At 44.9% G+C, this 18474-nt stretch overlaps 1 protein-coding gene across 8 annotated transcripts in view; it reads left to right on the forward strand.

Annotated features, from left to right (window-relative positions):
* Positions 1 to 18474, forward strand: part of tmem198ab (transmembrane protein 198ab) — a 133004-nt gene that overhangs the window by 33122 nt on the left and 81408 nt on the right. For 4 of the 8 annotated variants that reach the window (XM_072261015.1, XM_072261016.1, XM_072261014.1 and 1 more), the window contains exon 2: positions 3912 to 4053. In XM_072261015.1, the coding sequence (XP_072117116.1) occupies positions 4041 to 4053 (13 nt within the window). In that variant the 5' untranslated portion in view covers positions 3912 to 4040. Of the gene's footprint in view, positions 1 to 3911; positions 4054 to 5203; positions 5250 to 12814; positions 12919 to 18474 lie in introns of all 8 variants that reach the window. The other 4 variants (XM_072261022.1, XM_072261021.1, XM_072261018.1 and 1 more) reach the window with 2 other exon arrangements.

Below are 18474 nucleotides of genomic sequence, written 5' to 3' on the forward strand. Positions count from 1 at the left end.
GGCATGGCGATACTTGTGGGCCTCCCCTAGTACATCCTCAGACTGTGTTGATTGATGCAAACAATGCATTTCACTATGTTTTGATGTACATGTGACAAATAAAACTAATCTTTAACCAGAACTGATGCCGATCTGACCTTAGACATGACTCCCCAATGTTCTAACCTGAGACTTTTAAAAGTGCAAAGAAGATTTAGGAGAATGTTACCGGGCCTCGAGTGCGTGTGCTGCAAAGGGGACTAAGGGGTGATCTTATAGAAGTGTTTAAAATCATGAGAGGCATGGATAGGGTGAATACACTGTGTTTTTCCTCTGGGAAAGGGATTCAAAAACTGGAGTGCGACACAGTAGACTGCATATTCCAGAAATATAGGCAACAAACAGAGGGATCTGGGAATACAGACCCATAATTCCATGAAAGTAGCGTCACAGGCAGATAGTTGTAAAGAAAGCACATTGGACTTCATAAATCAAAGAATTGAGTACAGAATTTGGGATGTTACACTGAAGTTGAATAAGACATTGTTGAGGCCTGTTTTGGAGTTTTGGGTGCAGTTAAAAGGTCTTTGTGGAACGAAGGTCCGTACTGTGCCATTCTGTTCTGTTCAATAGCGGGGCAACCAAAGTTGACCACAATACTCCAAGTCTGCCTTGTCCAACTGCAACACACATCAAAGTTGCTGGTGAACGCAGCAGACCAGGCAGCATCTCTAGGAAGAGGTACAGTCGGCATTTCAGGCCGAGACCCTTGTCCAACTGCACTATTTTTATGCTCAGTGCCCTGACTGATGAAGACCAGTATGACTAATTCCTCCTTCAGCCTGTCTACCTATGAAACCACTTTCAGGGAACTGTTATTACCTGAACTCCAAAGTCCCTCTTTTACACAACACCCCCTGGGGCACAACAGTTCGCTGTAAAGTCCTACCTATGAAAACTATGAGCTTGCAATTTACAACTGCGTACAGAAGATAATGGACTCTACAATTCACCCGGGTGGCACAGTAGTGTAGCAGTTCATGTAATCAGTTTACTGGAACAATCCCTTTTGCTGTCTGTGAGGAGTTTGTGGGCTCTCCCCGTGACCATAAGGGTTTCCTCTGGGTGTTCTGTTTCCTCCCACATTTCATAAACGATGGGATTAGGGTAGGTGAGTGATGGGCATGCTATGTATGGTGACACTCGCGGGCTGCTGAGCATAATCCTCACTGATTTGATTTTGGGGCGCAACGGTAGCCTGCGGTTTGTGCATCATTATTATAGCTCGAGGCGTTCTGCAGTTCAGAGTTCAATTCTGGTGCTATCTGCAGGAGTTTGTACAGTGACATCCTTGTCCTGGCTGGAACCCTGAGAAGAGTTTATTCCTCACATATGCCGGGAAAGCACGGGATCCCTTTTCAGCTTGTACCATCTCCCCGTGGCTATGTTGGATATTTTGCATATGTTCCTGTTTCCTCCCGCAGTCCAAAGACAGACCGGTTAGCAGGTTGATCGGTGGTGGTAAATTGTCCTGTGATTAGGCTGGTGATGAGTAGGTGGGGTGCTGGGTGATGTGGCTCACTGAGCCAGAAGGGCCTGTTCTGTGCTGTGTCTCTAAAATATATATTTTTTTAAATTGCCTCCTCCTGGTTTGGCCCTGATACAAATGACATAATGTAATGGTCAAACCATTTGATGTGTGTGAACCAGTTTCTGGTCTCTGCTCCCCCGACACAAAATTAACACAGATGTGACCTGCTAATCCCTGCCTGCAAGCAGATTAATCCCACAGAGCAAGCGGCAGGGAGGTTTAAATAATAGGTTCCAGGCAGCCTGTAAACCATCTTGTGCGTGTGGAAGGGGGGGTGGGGGGGAGTTTCGGTACATAGGCTCCTATTACATCAACGGTGACAGAGTTGAGGTTGAGAGCTTCAAGTTCCTGGGAGTGAACATCACCAACAGTCTGTCCTGCTCCAATCACATACTGTAGATGTCACGGCCAAGAATGCCTTTAATTCAAAAGCTAAAAAAAATCTGCCCTGTCCCCGTCGACCCTTATCAAGGCAGTATAGAAAGCATTCTATCCAGATGCATAATGGCTTGGAATGGCAATTGCTCTGCAGTTGACTGCAAGAAACTGCCGAGTTGTGGGCACAGCCCAGAACATCATGGAAACAGGCCTCCCCTCCGTGGACTCTGTCTGTACTTCTCGCTGCCTCAGTAAAGCAGCCAGCACAATCAAACATCACACCCACCACAAATATTCTCTCTTCTCTCCCCTGCCCCCAAGCAGGCAGAAGATCCAAAAGCCTGAAAGCACGCACTACCAGACTTGAGGATAGCTTCTACCCCACTAAACTGTGTAAGACCACAGTTCCCTAGTATGATAAATTAGATTCTTGACCTCATAACCTACCTCGTTATGATCTTGCATCTTATTGTTGCCTGCACAGCACTTTCTCTCTAGCTGGAACACTTTATTGTTTTCCTGTGTCCTGCCTCAATGCACTGAGTAATGATTTGATCTGTCCAGAAGAGTATTCTGCTGAATGCCTGAGCTAAGTTGCTCTCCCCACCATCCTCACGTTTCCCCAACTGCTCCTCAAACCCCAACCGAACTCTGGAGTAAAATCAGGGACCACTGAGGCTCACAAACAGGGTTATGGAACTGGAGGAGGTTACAGAGATGGGGAGGGGTGACAACGATGGGGGATCAGTGTCAGAATTAGAGGAACACAGTACTGTGGAACTGGAGGAGGTTACAGAGATAGGGCGGGAGGGAGGGTATGATGGGGGAATAGTGTCAGAATTAGAGGAACACAGTTCTGTGGAACTGGGGGAGGTTACAGAGATAGGGCGGGAGGGAGGGTATGATGGGGGAATAGTGTCAGAATTAGAGGAACACAGTACTGTGGAACTAACAGAGGATACAGAGATGGGAAGGGGTGAGGACAATGGGGGAACAGTGTCAGTTAGAGGAACACAGTACTGTAGAACTGGAAGAGGTTACAGTGATGGGGAGGGGTGGGGATGATGGGGGAATAGTGTCGGAATTAGAAGAACACAGCACTGTGGAACTGGCAGAGGTCACAGAGGGGTGGGGGCAATGGGAGAAGTTAGAGCTGAAGGTCAGGGTGAAACGGGGTTCATAACAGGGTGAAGGTTATGAAATGGTATGAGTATTTTTTTTTATTGTCACATGCACTGAAACTCATTATGATACACAGCTGGGGAGGCATGGTAGCATTGTGGTTAGTGCATTGCATTACAGGGCCACTGATCACCGATCAGGATTCAATTCCCGTTGCTGTCTGTAAGGCGTTTGCACATTCTCCCTGTGTCCGCATGGGTTTCCTCCCATATTCCAAAGACATACCGGTGAGCAAGGAACTCAGCAGGTCAGGCAGCATCTATAAAAATAAATAAACAGTGGACATTTCAGGCCGAGACCCTTCATCGACGAAGAGGTGAATGGGCAGGTGTGGCATCTCTTCTGCTTGCGGGAATAAGTGCCAGGAAGGAGATCTAAAATAAATTAAAATAATACCAGAATGCAGAATAAAGTGTAAAAACTAATGAAAAAGTGCAGTGCAGGCAAATGATAAAGTGCAAAATCATAACGAGGTAGATTGTGAGGTTGAGAATCCAGTTAATCATACAAGAGGTCTGTTTAGAAGTCTGATACCAGTGCGATAGGAAGTGTCCTTGTGTCTGGTGGTATGTGCTTTCAGGCTTTTGTAAGAGGAAATATGTCCATGGCCATGGACATATAGGCAGAAAGGATTATTTTAGTTGGCTGTTTGACTACTAATTTATTTAGTTAGTACCACATTGTGAGCTGAAGGACCTGTAGGTGTGCTAGGCTGCTCTATGTTCTAAGAATGCACATTTTTATAAATGTAGTAATCAATTTATTATTTTTTGTTTTGCAGATTTTAAATGAATAAAATTATTGCCCATCATGCATTGTATACTGAAATGTGATTGGCCCAAGCCACTGACAAGCCGTGTGACATTATCTGTCTAAAGGAGGAGACCAAGAAGATCATTGACATTGGTTAATGGAGGCACTTGGTAAGAATTAAATGTTTGAATATTCAAAGGAAATATACTGATTTTGGGGAGATTTGTTGACAAGTCTGGGAGCATGAATATTGGACTTGAGGCTGGGGCAGGTAGTGTCAAGTGCAGTCCATTGAGTTAATTGTTGTTTGTAGAGGTATAATGAAAAACTGGCCTATAGCAGTATCACAGGCACATAGGTTCATGTGTCACACGGAGCATAAACTGTGCATAAAAATTATACCTTGGAGTGCAAAGATAGACTGCAAAAGCAAGATCTTAGTGTTTAAAAAAAATCAAAGACACAATCAAAGTCCAGGGTAGTGCAAGAGGTGCTCCACAGTGTTCTATTGGGTGGGCACAGCGCAGCAGCGGTTGGCACAATCACTTAATAGTGCCAACGATCACCGAAGATGGTTCAATTCCTGCCACTGCTGTTACGGAGTTTTTATGTTCTCCCCATGACCACGTGGGTTTCCTTTGGGTGCCCCAGTTTTTTTCCCATATTTTAAAAACGCATGGGTTAGGGTAAAGAGTTGTGATCATGCTATGTTGGCAGCTCTTGCAGGCAACCCAACACAATCCTTGCTGAGTTGATTTGACACATTTTATTGTACGTTTTGATGTACGTGTGACAAATTAAGCTCATCTGTTGTTGAGGTTATGCAGGCTGGTTTAAGAACCTGATGGTTGTCGGAAGGTAGCAATTCCTGAAACTAGTAGTGAGGGCCACCCCTAAACAAGAGAAGGCTGAATTTCTAGTGAAGTCCCAGAGATGTAGAGGTTCAGTCATTGGAATGTTTAAAGTGGAGCTAGATAAATAATTGAAAGATCAGGGAATTGAGGGATTTGGGAATCTGGCAGAGAGAAGGAGCTGTGACTTGGGGTAGATTAACCATGATCACATTGAGCAGTGGGACAGGCTTGAGAGACCAAGTGACCAACTCTTAACTGGGGCATTCAGAATTATGGAGCAGATTCCACAATCTATGGACTCATTTTCACGTACTCTACAACTCTTGTTCTCAGTATTATTTATCCATTATTGTTATTTTGTTCTCTTTTTTGTATTTACACAATTTGTTATCTTTTGCTCATTGGGTGTTTGTCCATCTTTGTAGTTTTGTTTCATTCACTCTATTGTATTTCTTTGTATTTAAAGTGAATGCCCGCAAGAAAATTAATCTCAGGATAGTATATGGTGACAAGTAAGTACTTTGATAATAACTATACTTTGAATTTTGGAGGGTTTGTTTATGAAAAGGAGAGTAAGAAATGAGAGGAGAATGAGGTAAAGTAAGCAATAGAACAGCATAGTGGCACAGTTCAGTGCCAGAGACCTCAGGCACTGTCTGTGTGGAGTTTGCATGTTCTCCATGTGACCACATAGGTTTTCCTCTGGTGCTGAGGTTTCTTCCCACATTCCAGTCCAGGCATCATCCTGCTGGATCTCCTCTGCACCCTGTCCAAATCTTCCACATTCTTCCTGTCATGAGTCAAACATAATTGAACACAATTTTGCAAGTGTGGTTCAACCAGAGTTTTATAACCCTGGTTAGACCACGCTAACCCTTGAATTCCTTAATGTACAGATGTCTATCCACCCCTGTTTTGAATAAATTCAATGCACAAGTCTCCAGGGCAGGGAATTCCAATGTTCTGTGTGTGAAGACATTTCTTCTCATTGCAGTCCTTCATATGGCCCTTGTGGCTAAAGGGATCAAGAGGTATGGAGAGAAGGCAGGTACAGGGTTCTGAGTTGGATGATCAGCCATGATCGTACTGAATGGCAGTGCAGGCTCGAAGGGCTGAATGGCCTACTTCTGCACCTATTTTCTATGTTTCTCTGTTTCATGTTTTAGCCATTATTCTGGCCTCAGTAAATTGTCCCCCTGTTGTGTAGCTGAGGGATAGAATCTGGGAAGGATTGCTGGGCAGTTGGAGTGGATGGGTTAGAGGGAAAATTGCCAGGGAAGGGATTGCTCTTTGAGCTGACACAGATTCAGTGGGCTGAATGGTTTTCTTCTGTCAGATGGAAATCTGGTCGTCACTCCCTCCCCAGGGGTAGAGATGGACTCTAAATGCTGGCCTGGATGGAAATGTTTACATCAAAATATAAGTATTGAATTGGTGAATAATGGAACAGAGTCAGAGCCAAATGCCGACAACTTTTAATTTCTGAGAATTTTCTGTTTAACACCCTTTTCTATGGAGAGTTCCAGAATTATAACACCCACAGAGTGAAGAAGACTTTCTAAACAGCGACTAATGCTCCCACATGGTGCAACCTCCCTGTCTGCTAGATTCACCTTCTGGATTTACCTGCAACACAACAGCAAATTTCACATCTGAGATAATCTGATTCTGATAGAAAGAAATAATTTTTCATATCACTTTCTCTCTCTCTCTCTCTCTCTCCCCCCTCCCTCTCTCTCTCCCCCTCCCTCTCTCTCTCTCCCTCCCTCTCTCTCTCCCCCTCCCTCTCTCTCTCCCCCTCCCTCTCTCCCTCTCTCCCTCTCTCCCTCTCTCCCTCTCTCCCTCTCTCCCTCTCTCCCTCTCGCCCTCTCTCCCTCTCTCCCTCCCTCTTTTACCTCTCTCTTTCTCGCTCCCCCTCTCTTTTTCTCTATTTCTCATGCTCTCTTTCTCTCTCTATTTCTCTCACTCTCTCTTGCTCTCCTTCCCCTTTCTCTCCCCTCTCTCCATGCCCTCTATCTCCCCTTTCCCTCCAGCCTCTCCCTCTCGCCCCCTCCACTCCCCGTCCCTCTCGCCACACCCGGCTCCTTCCTTCCTTTCCCTCCCCCCACCCCCAACCCCCTCTCACCCCTACTCTCTCCTAGTGGAAACAGCTCGGACACAATCCAAAAGTGTGTTGAAAACAAGCCCTTTCTTCATGACGTTTTATCCTCTGGCCCATGAAAACTTGCAAGCCTTATGTTGTCAGCATGTGTGTATAGACTGTCAGCCCCCCCTCCCCCCGGCCCCCCAACCCTTCCCTCCATCTGTCCAGTAAATCAGATTCTACTGACACTTGAATCTCACGAGTGGATTCCTCCTCAGCACCTTGCCCACGTTTGGCAGCATAATTATGTTTAAAACTGATCCGATCTCCAGGAAGGGAAAAGAAATAGAGAATTTCTGTTTCCCTTTGCAAGCTGTCCGCACAGAGCCAGTCTTTGATTTCTGGATCAAAAATCAAGTTTATTATCACTGCCATATGCCGTGAAAGTTGTTGTTTTGTGTCTGCAGTACAGCGCAGTACAGTGCATGATAGAAGAACTATAAATTACAATAAGAAATATATTTTAAAAATTAAATAAGTAGTGCAAAACTAGTGAGGTAGTGTACATTTCATTGTCCATTCAGAGGTGGAGGGAAGAAGCTGCTTCTAAAACATTTGAGTGTGTGACTTTGGGCTCCAGCGCACCACCTTGATGGTAGCAATGAGAAGAGGGCAGGCCCTGGGTGATTGGGGTCCTTAGTATTGGATGCAGCCTTTTTGAGGCATTGCCTTTTGAAGATGTCCTCAGTGCTGGGGAACCTAGTGCCCATGATGGACCCGGCTTAGTCTGCAACCTTCAGCAGCTTTTTCCAAATCTGTGCAGTGGCCCCTCTGTACCAGACAGTGACGTGCAGCCATAACTCCGACACTGAGGCCGTTTTACTTGAAACCCTTCAGTAAATGGGATTGGCCAGAAAAATGTTTCATTATCTATCTTCTGCTCACTTTATATCACAGAAGAAATGATGCAACTTTTATTGGAAGAATTTACAGGAGTTTTCTTCACAATCAGAATTTGATTTATTAAATTAAATTAAATAAAATTAAATAAAAAGGAGTAACAAGGTAGTGTTCATGGATGTTCAGAAGTACGATGGTGGAGGGGTAGAAGCTGTTTCTGAATTGTTGAGTGTGGGTCTTCAGGATCCTGTACCTCCACTCGATTATAGTAATGACAAAGGGCACATCCTGAACGGTGAGGGGCCAGAAGTCAGATGCTACCACCTTGAGGCACTGCCTCTTGAAGATGCCTCGATGGCAGGAAGGGTCATGGCTGGCTGGGTGTACGACTCCGCAGACTCTTGTGATCCTGTGCACTGGAACCACCACAGCAGGTGCTGATGCGACCAGTCACAATGCTCTCCACTGTACACAGAACGTGGGCCTTCAGACCACAATGATGTGCCAGCCTTTTAATCTACTTTAAGATCAACCTAACTCTTCCCTCCCACATAGCCCTCAATTTATCTTTCCATGTCAAGTCAAGTCAAATTTATTTATAAAGCACATTTTAAAAACAACCCATGTTGACCAAAGTGCTGTACAAACCATAACAGGTAGCTAAAATCACAAATACAAGAAACACAGATATAAACAACAAGGCACACAGCTTATAGACACAAAATAAACAACACATGAGCCTAGGTACACGCCAAAAATCAGCCACATCAGGAAAATTCAAATGCTAGTGAATAAAGGTAAGTTTTGAGCCTGGACTTAAAAGAGTCAACGGAGGGGGCAGATCTGATAGGGAGGGGAATGCTGTTCCACAGTCTAGGGGCTACAACAGCAAAGGCGCGGTCACCCCTGAACTTAAATTTAGATCGCGGGACAGCCAGGAGCCCCAAGTCATCTGACCTGAGGGACCTGGAAGTAGAATAAGGGGTTAGAATGTCTGCGATATAGGAGGGGGGGGCAGCCCATTTGGGGCTTTATAAACAAAAAGGAGAACCTTAAAATCAATTCTAAACCGTACTGGTAGCCAGTGGAGAGAGGCCAGGATAGAAATAATATGGTCCTTCTTCCGGGCACCTGTCAGGAGCCTGGCTGTGGCGTTCTGGACCGGATGCAGGCAGGACAGGGACGACTGACTAATCTAAGAGTCTTTGCAATGTCCCCAATGTATCTGTCCTACCATCACCCTTGGCAGCATGCTCTACCTACCCACCACTCTCTGTGAAGGAAAAATAAGAAACTTGCCTCTGACATTCTCCCTATAATTTCCTCTTAATCACCTTAAAATTATGCCCTCTCATATTAGTCATTTTCTCCCTCAGAAAATTGTCTGTCTATTCTATCATTTCTCCTGTCTTGTACACTTCTATCAAGTCACTTTTGTTCCAAAGTGTAAAGCCTGAGCGCAATCAAATTATCCTCATAAGACATGCTCTTTAATCCAAACAACATCCTGGTAAATCTCCTCTGCACCCTCACTAAAGTTTCTGTATAGAAATTTGCAACTGTATTTGGTGACATACCAAATCTCCTCAAACCCTTCACAAAGTATTGCAAAGTATACCTTCATGATCCCCTTGGTGTGTTGGGCCCAGGATAGATCCAGTGAGATAGTGCATCTGCTGTAGACCAGGTCCTTACTCAGGCAGGAGTTAATTCTAGCCATGACCAAACCCGCGAAGCACTTCATTGTGGTATGTGTGAGTACTATCGGTTGATAGCCATTGAAGCTGCTCACCCTGCTTTTCTTATGTTCTTTGGTTCTGTTTGCAGTGTTTTAGATAGACTGGGCACGTTACTTAAGTAGACACCATTTCTGTAATCTACTTTTTAACTAGACTCTGTAGACCGTTTGATATAGCCATTTTAATTCCCCACCACATTCCCACGCCAACCTGTCTGTCCTCAACCATCCCCACTGCCAGGGTGAGGCCAAATGAAAACTAGAGGGACAACACTTTGTATTCAGCTTGGATAGTCTGCAACCCGATGGCATGAACGTTGAATTCTTCAACTTCAAGGAACCTACTCCCCCTGCCCCTTTGCCTCCTGGTTTTCCGAGTTCTTCCTTTATCTGAAGCGTCTGAGCTGGAAACATTGACTATGTACTCCTCTCTGTTTATGCTGACTGACTTGCTGAATTCCTCCAGAATCTTGTGTGTGTCTGTTTTGCTCAGGATATACTGCATCCACACAATCTCTTGTGTTTGTGACTCTGTTTCTTTCCTGCTCCATTTTGCTCATCACCCACAGACTCCTCCTGCTGGATCCGGATTGGCCTCTACAGCCACCTAAGGACCCGCCAATAGACAATCCCTTAGGAAACCATCTTACCTGACGGCGCGACAACTACTGACTGTGTACCATGACAGGCTGGAAGGAGTTGAAGGGCGCGTGGAGAGGCTAAAATGAGATTAGTGTGCAATAGGTGCAAATCAATTTTTGATAGGTGATGTGGATTTGTAGGGCAAAGGGGTCTGTTCTATGCTGTGTGATTCTTTGACCAAACAGACTCTGTAGACTGTTTGCTATAGTGCCCCATTTAACCAAACTCTAGCCTGTTAGATATTATGCTCATTTACATACACTCGGTAGATTGTTGGCTACAGTGCACTGTTTAACTAAAATTCTGTAGTCTTTTAGATAACATGCACAGCATAAATACTCTGTATATGGTTGAGTATAGTGCATTATTTAACTAAACTCCATAGTCTGTTAGACATTATGCTAGTTTAAGTAGACTAGTGGCTGCTCTGTGTTGCATGAATAGTTTTTTCTTGCAATACATGCTGTTTAGATTAGAGGCCATGTGTGAAAAGGGAAAGTTGGACAAACTAGGGTTGTTTTCTTTGGAGCAGCGGAGGGGGACAGGAGATCTGATGCAAGTTTACACGAGGCCTAATTAGAGTAGATGGCCAATATCTTTTGCTCAGGATCAAAGTGTCCAATATTGGAGGGGAGGGGGAGGTTCGAAAGTGGGTGAACTTTCTAATATGAGTATGTGGGTGCCTGGAGTGCAGTGCCAGGGGTGGTGGTGCAGGCAGGTATGATGGGGGCAGTTAAGAGAGGTTCTTTGAAAGACACATGAATATGCAGAGAATGGAGGGACCTGGACATTGTGGAAGCAGAGGGGTTGGGTGTCATCAGCTTAATTTGTTCAGCACAACATAAAGATTAGTTTTTATTTATCACATGTACCGTACATCAAAATGTGTCAAATCAAATTAGCAAGGATTATGCTGTGCAGCCCGCAAGTATCACTACGCTTCCGGCCCCAATGTAGCATGCCCACAACTCACTCACCCTAACCTGTGCATCTCTGAGTTAGAATTTGTTGAAATCTTGCATCCATCCCACAACGTGGGGGAGTAAAAATCTTGGTGTTGTGGAATGCTGGAGGAAACTGGAGCACCCTGAGGAAGCCCTTGCAGTCACTGGGAGAACATACAAGCAAATTACAGGCAGCGGTGGGCATCGAACCCTGATCTTAAGAGCTGGCAGTGAAAAGCTTGCACAAGATACTACAGGATGCTACCCTGCTGAGCCATCGTGGCCGAAGGATCTGTCCCTGTACCATGTAGTACACCTAAGTAGGTTGTCCGCTGCCTTGTGTTCCAATGAACCTGTGAACTGTTTGTAAGTAGTCAACTGCTGTTGGGTAAATCAGAGATGTTACCTGTACCGTAAACTCACCCCTCCCCGCCCCCAGCCAACACAACCACCAGAACAGCTGTGGCTAGCAGGAAGATTGTATTCATATTTGACTGCACTGAAGCAAATAAAGGAATATTCTTTCATGTAAAATTTAGTCTAGTTAAGAAAGAGTATGGTGTGTTGGCCTTTATTAGAGGATTGAGTTAAAGATGTAATGTTGCTGTTCTGTAAAACCCTGGTTAGACCACATGTGGAGTATTGTGCTCAGTTCTGGTTAGCTTATTATAGGAAGGACGTGGAAGCTTTAGAGAAGGTGCAGAGGAGATTTGCCTGGATTTGACAGCATGTTTAATGAGGATAGGTTGAATGAGCTAGGGGTTTTCTCTCTGGAGCGAAAGAGGATGAGAGACTACTTAATAGAAGTGTACAAGATGATAGAAGGCATAGACCTCTGGGCAGTTAGAGATTTTTTTTCCTGGTGGGGTGGGGAGGAACGACTAATACAAGAGGATATAATTTTAAGGTGGTTGGAGGAAAGTATAGGGGAATATCAGAGGTAGGTTTTATTTAACAGAGAGTGAGGGCGCATGGTATTTGCTGCCAGAGGTGGTGGTAGAGGCAGATACATTAGGGACATTTACAAGATTATCAGAGAGGCAAGTGGATGAAACAGAAATGGAGGACTATGTGGGAGGGAAGAGTTAGATTGATCTTGTAGGTTAAAAGGCTGGCACAACATCGTGAGCCGAAGGGCTCTACTGTTCTATGTTCCATCCATATACTTGTCCAAGTGACTTCTGAATGTTGTTGATAATTTGACTGGCAGTCTCTTTGTGTAATTCCTGATCTGTTGTACTTGGCTGAAAATATACTGTGTGGGGTGGTGGACAAAGAATGAAATGGAGGAGGGAGGGAGAGAGAGAGAAGAAAACAAAAAAAATGAGAGAGACATCCCGATGTAGATAAACTGATCCGGAGGAATCTGAATGACACAGTTAAGCAAAAGTTGACACTGTGGGGGATTTTTTTTTTCAGAGCGTAGGCCCAGATAGAGGATGGTTTTGTCTGTCCCAGAGCCTCTCTCATGACCCAAGCTTGATCACGAGAAGTTTGTCAATAAGCTCTTTGTGGTTTGTCAGTTGGGGCTGAGTTGAAAGAGTGGTCGCTGGAGCTGAGTGTGACAGTGGGAGGTGGAGGTCACAGTGAATATTTATCATTGACATGAGCTGTGAACTGCTGAGGAGAAAGGCTGATGTTGTTGGGGAGTATCTACAAACATCGGGGGTAGGAGATGACCAAGGTACGGTGCAGAAATAGGAGAGTGGGTGGTTTGATCTTGGCTCCAACCTCAGAAACAATTGGGCTTAGTTCTTTTTTTCTCAACAGGCCTCCGTCCATTGTAATTCAAAGGAAATTGGCTTGGATGCTGTCCGACACAGGGTCATGGGAAGTTCTGAGCTGAATCGGCGGTGTTAACCCTTTGATGGGAGGTGAGTATCAGAATCAGGTTTATTATGTCACGAAACTTGTTGTTTAGCATCAGCAGTATGGTGCAATACATAAAATACTCTACAAATTATAATAAGAAATATGTGAACAAAATTTAAATAAGTAGTGCAAAAAGAGAGCCAAAATTAATGAGGTAGTGTTCATGGGTTCATTATCCATTCAGAAATCTGATGACAGCGGGGAAGAAATGGTTCCGAAAGTGTTGAGTGTGTGTCTTCAGGCTCATGTACCTCCTTCCTGATGGAAATGAGAAGAGGGCATGTTCTGGGTAGCATGGCTCCTTAAAACTAACTAGTTAATTTTAGCTAACTAGTTGTAAGCAAAATCTGTCCTTTCTCTCAACAGATATTGATTGTTGTACTCATTCAGATTTGTTTGTCACATGCACGGTACATCGAAGCACACGGTGAAATGTGTCATTTGTGTCTTCAGGCCCCTGATGGTAGGAATGAGCATGTTGTGGATGGAGAAGGTCCTCCATGATGGATGCTACCTCCCTGTGGCATTGCCTTTTGAAGATGTCCTCGATGATGGGGTGGGTTGGGTTGGGTTGAGTTGGGCCCATGATGGAGCTGGCTGAATTTGCAACCTTCCTGTATCAAAGGGAGCACTGTAGTCACCCATTCTCCCAGCCAGATAGAGTAGACAGCCACTGTCTCTTCCCCAGGATCAAAATTTCTAATACCAGAGGGCGTGCATTTAAAGTGAGGGGAGGAAAGATAGAAACATAGAAAACATAGAAAATAAGTGCAAGAGTAGGCCATTCGGCCCTTCGAGCCTGCACCATCATCCAACTCAGAACCCTGTACCTGCCTTCTCTCCATACCCCCGATCCCTTTAGCCACAAAGGCCATATCTAACTCCCTCTTAAATATAGCCAATGAACTGGCCTCAACTGTTTCCTGTGGTAGAGAATTCCACAGATTCACCACTCTCTGTGTGAAGAAGTTTTTCCTCATCTCGTTCCTAAAAGGCTTCCCCTTTATCCTTAAACTGTAACTCCTTGTTCTGGACTTCCCCAACATTGGGAACAATCTTCCTGCATCTAGCCTGTCCAATCCCTTTAAAATTTTATACGTTTCAATAAGATCCCCCCTCAATCTTCTAAATTCCAGGGAGTATAAGCCTAGTTGATCCAATCCTTCATCATATGAAAGTCCTGCCATCCCAGGAATCAATCTGGTGAACCTTCTTTGTACTCCCTCTATGGCAAGATTGTCTTTTCTCAGATTAGGGGACCAAAACTGCACACAATACTCTAGGTGTGGTCTCACCAAGGCCTTGTACAACTGCAGTAGAACCTCCCTGCTCCTGTACTCGAATCCTCTTGCTATGAATGCCAGCATACCATTCGCCTTTTTCACCACCTGCTGTACCTGCATGCCCACTTTCAATGACTGGTGTACAATGACACCCAGGTCTCGTTGCACCTCCCCTTTTCCTAATCGACCACCATTCAGATAATAATCTGTTTTCCTGTTCTTGCCACCAAAGTGGATAACCTCACATTTATCCACATTAAATTGCATCTGCCATGAATTTGCCCACTCACCTAATCTGTCCAAGTGACCCTGCATCCTCTTAGCATCCTCCTCACAGCTAACACTGCCACCCAGCTTTGTGTCATCCGCAAACTTGGAGATGCTGCATTTAATTACCCCGTCTAAGTCATTAATATATATTGTAAACATCTGGGGTCCCAGCACTGAGCCTTGCGGTACCCCACTAGTCCCTGGCCGCCATTCTGAAAAGGTCCTGTTTATTCCCACTCTTTGCTTCCTGTATGCCAACCAATTCTCTATCCACATCAATACCATACCCCCAATACCGTGTGCTTTAAGTTTGCACACTAATCTCCTGTGTGGGACCTTGTCAAAAGCCTTTTGAAAATCCAAATATACCACATCCACTGGTTCTCCCCTATCCACTCTACTAGTTACATCCTCAAAAAATTCTATGAGATTCGTCAGACATGATTTTCCTTTCACAAATCCATGCTGACTTTGTCTGATGATTTCACCACTTTCCCAGTGTGCTGTTATCACATCTTTGATAACTGACTCTAGCATTTTCCCCATCACCGATGTCAGGCTTAACCGGTCTATAATTCCCCGGTTTCTCTCTCACTCCTTTTTTGAAAAGCAGGGTTACATTAGCCACCCTCCAATCCTCAGGAACTAATCCAGAATCTAAAGAGTTTTGAAAAATTATCACTAACGCATCCACTATTTCTTGGGCTACTTCCTTAAGCACTCTGGGATGCAGACCATCTGGCCCTGGGGATTTATCTGCCTTTAATCCCTTCAATTTACCTAACACCACTTCCCTACTAACATGTATTTCCCTCAGTTCCTCCATCTCACTGGACCCTCGGTCCCCGACTATTTCCGGAAGATTATTTATGTCCTCCTTAGTGAAGACAGAACCAAAGTAGTTATTCAGTTGGTCTGCCATGTCCTTGTTCCCCATGATCAATTCACCTGTTTCTGACTGTAAGGGACCTACATTTGTCTTAACCAATCTTTTTCTTTTCACATATCTATAAAAGCTTTTGCAGTCAGTTTTTATGTTCCCTGCCAGCTTTCTCTCATAATCTTCTTTCCCTTTCCTAATTAAGCCCTTTGTCCTCCTCTGCTGGACTCTGAATTTCTCCCAGTCCTCAGGTGTGCCACTTTTTCTGGCTAATTTGTATGTTTCTTCTTTGGAATTGATACTATCCCTAATTTCCCCTGTCAGCCACGCGTGCACTATCTTCCCTGGTTTATTCTTTTGCCAAAATGGGATGAACAATTGTTGCAGTTCATCCATGTGATTTTTAAATGCTTGCCATTACATATCCACCGTCAATCCTTTAAGTGTCATTTGCCAGTCTATCTTAACTAATTCACGTCTCATACCTTCAAAGTTACCCCTCTTTAAGTTCAGAACCTTTGTTACTGAATTAACTATGTCACTCTCCATCTTAATGAAGAATTCCCCCATATTGTGGTCACTCTTACCCAAGGGGCCTCGCACGACAAAGTTGAAAGAAGATGAGTGAGGCAAGCTACCTTTACGGAGAGAGGGGTGGGTGTTTGGAACAGGCTGCCAGAGTGGTGGTAAAGGCAGATAACAGAGGTGTTTCAGAGACTCTCGGGTGGCAGGGCACATGAGTGTGCAGAGAATGGAGAGATGTGAACCACAAAAAGGCAGAAGTGATTAGTTTAATTAGCTTGACACAACGTTGAATCAGAATCAGGTTTAACATCACTGACATCGCCAGTAAAATTTGTTGTTTTGCGGCAGCAGTACAATGCAATACACAAAAATAAATTGTACAAAAATAAATAAATAAATAAATACATAAATATATTTAAGGATCTGATGGCAGAGGGGAAGAAGTGGTACCTAAAGTGTTGAGTGTGTACCTTCAGGCTCATGTACCTCCTCCCTGTGGGGACTAGTTCACACTGTGGGCTGAAAGGCCCATTTCTTTGCTGTAATAGTCTATGTTTCATTGCTCTTTGGGCCAGCTTTCATTTATCATTCTCATGTTCGTGTCATAGAATCAGACCACACAGAAACAGGCCCTTCGGCCCAACTGGTCCATGCCAGTCAAGATGCCCATCCAAGCTAGTCCGATTCGCCAGCATTTGACCCATAGCCTTTCTATCCCTATATAACCATATAACAATTACAGCACGGAAGCAGGCCATCTCGGCCCTTCTAGTCCGTGCCGAACTCTTACTCTCACCTAGCCGCACTGAACCGCACTCAGCCCATAACCCTCCATTCCTTTCCTGTCCATATAGCTGTCCAATTTAACTTTAAACGACAACATCGACTGTTCAACTGTCTTAAAAGTTTTTGTACCTGCCTCAGCCACTTCCTCCGGCAGCTCGGTCCACATGCATACCACCCTCTATGTTTAAAAAAAGAAGATGCCTCTCAAGCTCCTTTGAAAACTTTCCCCTCACCTTAAACCTATGCCCCCTACTTCTGGATTCCCCAACCCTGGGAAAATATGTGCCCGTCATGATTTTATACACCTTTAAAAGATCACATCAGTCTCCTGTGCTGTAAGGAATGAAGTCCTGGTCTGGGTAACCTCTCCCTATATCTGATTCTGGAATACCTTCATATATCCCCAGTACTGGGGAGTCCAAAACTAGAAGGCACAGGGACAAGATAAGACCATAAGACATAGGAGCAGATACAAAGTAAGGGCATCAAAGGTTATAGGGAGAAGGGAGGAGCATGAGGTTGAAAGGGATAATAAATCAGCTGTGATCGAATGACTGAGCAGACTTGATGGGCTGAATGGCCTAATTCTGCTTAGAGCCTCATTGCATCTGTAGAGACAGATGATGAGTTGATGTTTCAAGGCAAGACCCTTCATCAGGACTGGCAGAAAGAGGGGAGACAGCCAGTATAAAGTGGCTGGAGTGGGCGGTGAAGGATTAGAGCAAGAGCTGGCAAGCGACAAAGGGCTACGAACGATGGAATATGGTAGGACGGAAGAGCATGGAATGGGAGGAGGGAAGTGGGGGGGTTACAGGGAGGAGAGTGTGGGTGTGGAAAAAGAGATGGATGTGATGGGGACCAGTTGGATAAAGGGACAAAGGGAGAGTGGGGAGTGCAGTGATCATGTCATCAGTGTGGAGACTGCTCATGTGGAATACGAGGTGTTGTTGCTCTACTTTCCACTTGGCCTCGGCCTCGGCCTGGCTGTAGTAAAGGCCATCCACGGGCAGTTCAGTGGTTCCGTTTAATATCAGAGAATGTATACAGTATGCAACCTGAAATTCTTACTTTTCTCAGACGGAGAACCCCAAAGAATGAATGACAAAAAATGTTAGAACCCCAAAGCCCGCTCTCCCCCCCCTTCCCACGCATGGAGCCTCCCCCACTTATTTCAGCGATGATGCTTCCTGCTGGCCACTGGGAGATCCGGGCTGACACAGCAGGTGGAGCAGAGGCTCTTGATGAAACGGTCCAAGGTTGTGGTGGGTGAGGGGTGTCTCCTGTATCAGACCAGAATCCATTTCCCTACGGCCACTTCCAGCTTAAGTAGTGACATTTTGCATCAGCTCTCTTCTCTCTAAGTACACCCCATCTTCTGGTTGCAGACATCCTGCTGTTGTGAGCTCAGGTCTGTGCAGCGTGGAACAAGTTCCCACTGTACACAGAGAGAGGTGGGTGCATGGAATGAGCTGCCAGGGGTGGTGGCTGATACAGATACTTTAGGGCCATTTAAGAGACTCTTAGATGTCAATCATGGATGATTGGAAAATGGAGGGCAATGTGAGAAGCAAGGGTTTGATTGATTAAGAGTAGGTTAAAAGTTTGGCACAACATCGCGGGCCATAGGCGTGTACTGTGCTATGAGTGAGTCAGGGAATCCTCCTTGTCTGTCTGCTCTCACACCTGGCCAAGGAGAGCTGTTCCCAGATCTGAGTCTGACCATCGAGGGATCCACCCAGGTCTGTAGGGTAACGTAATTGGTGGAAATGTGCAGAATTCACAACCACCGACAATGAGTTGTGGTTCACTGCAAG

The sequence above is a fragment of the Mobula birostris genome, chromosome 6 (genome assembly GCF_030028105.1).
Source record: "Mobula birostris isolate sMobBir1 chromosome 6, sMobBir1.hap1, whole genome shotgun sequence".
Lineage (NCBI taxonomy): Eukaryota > Metazoa > Chordata > Chondrichthyes > Myliobatiformes > Myliobatidae > Mobula > Mobula birostris.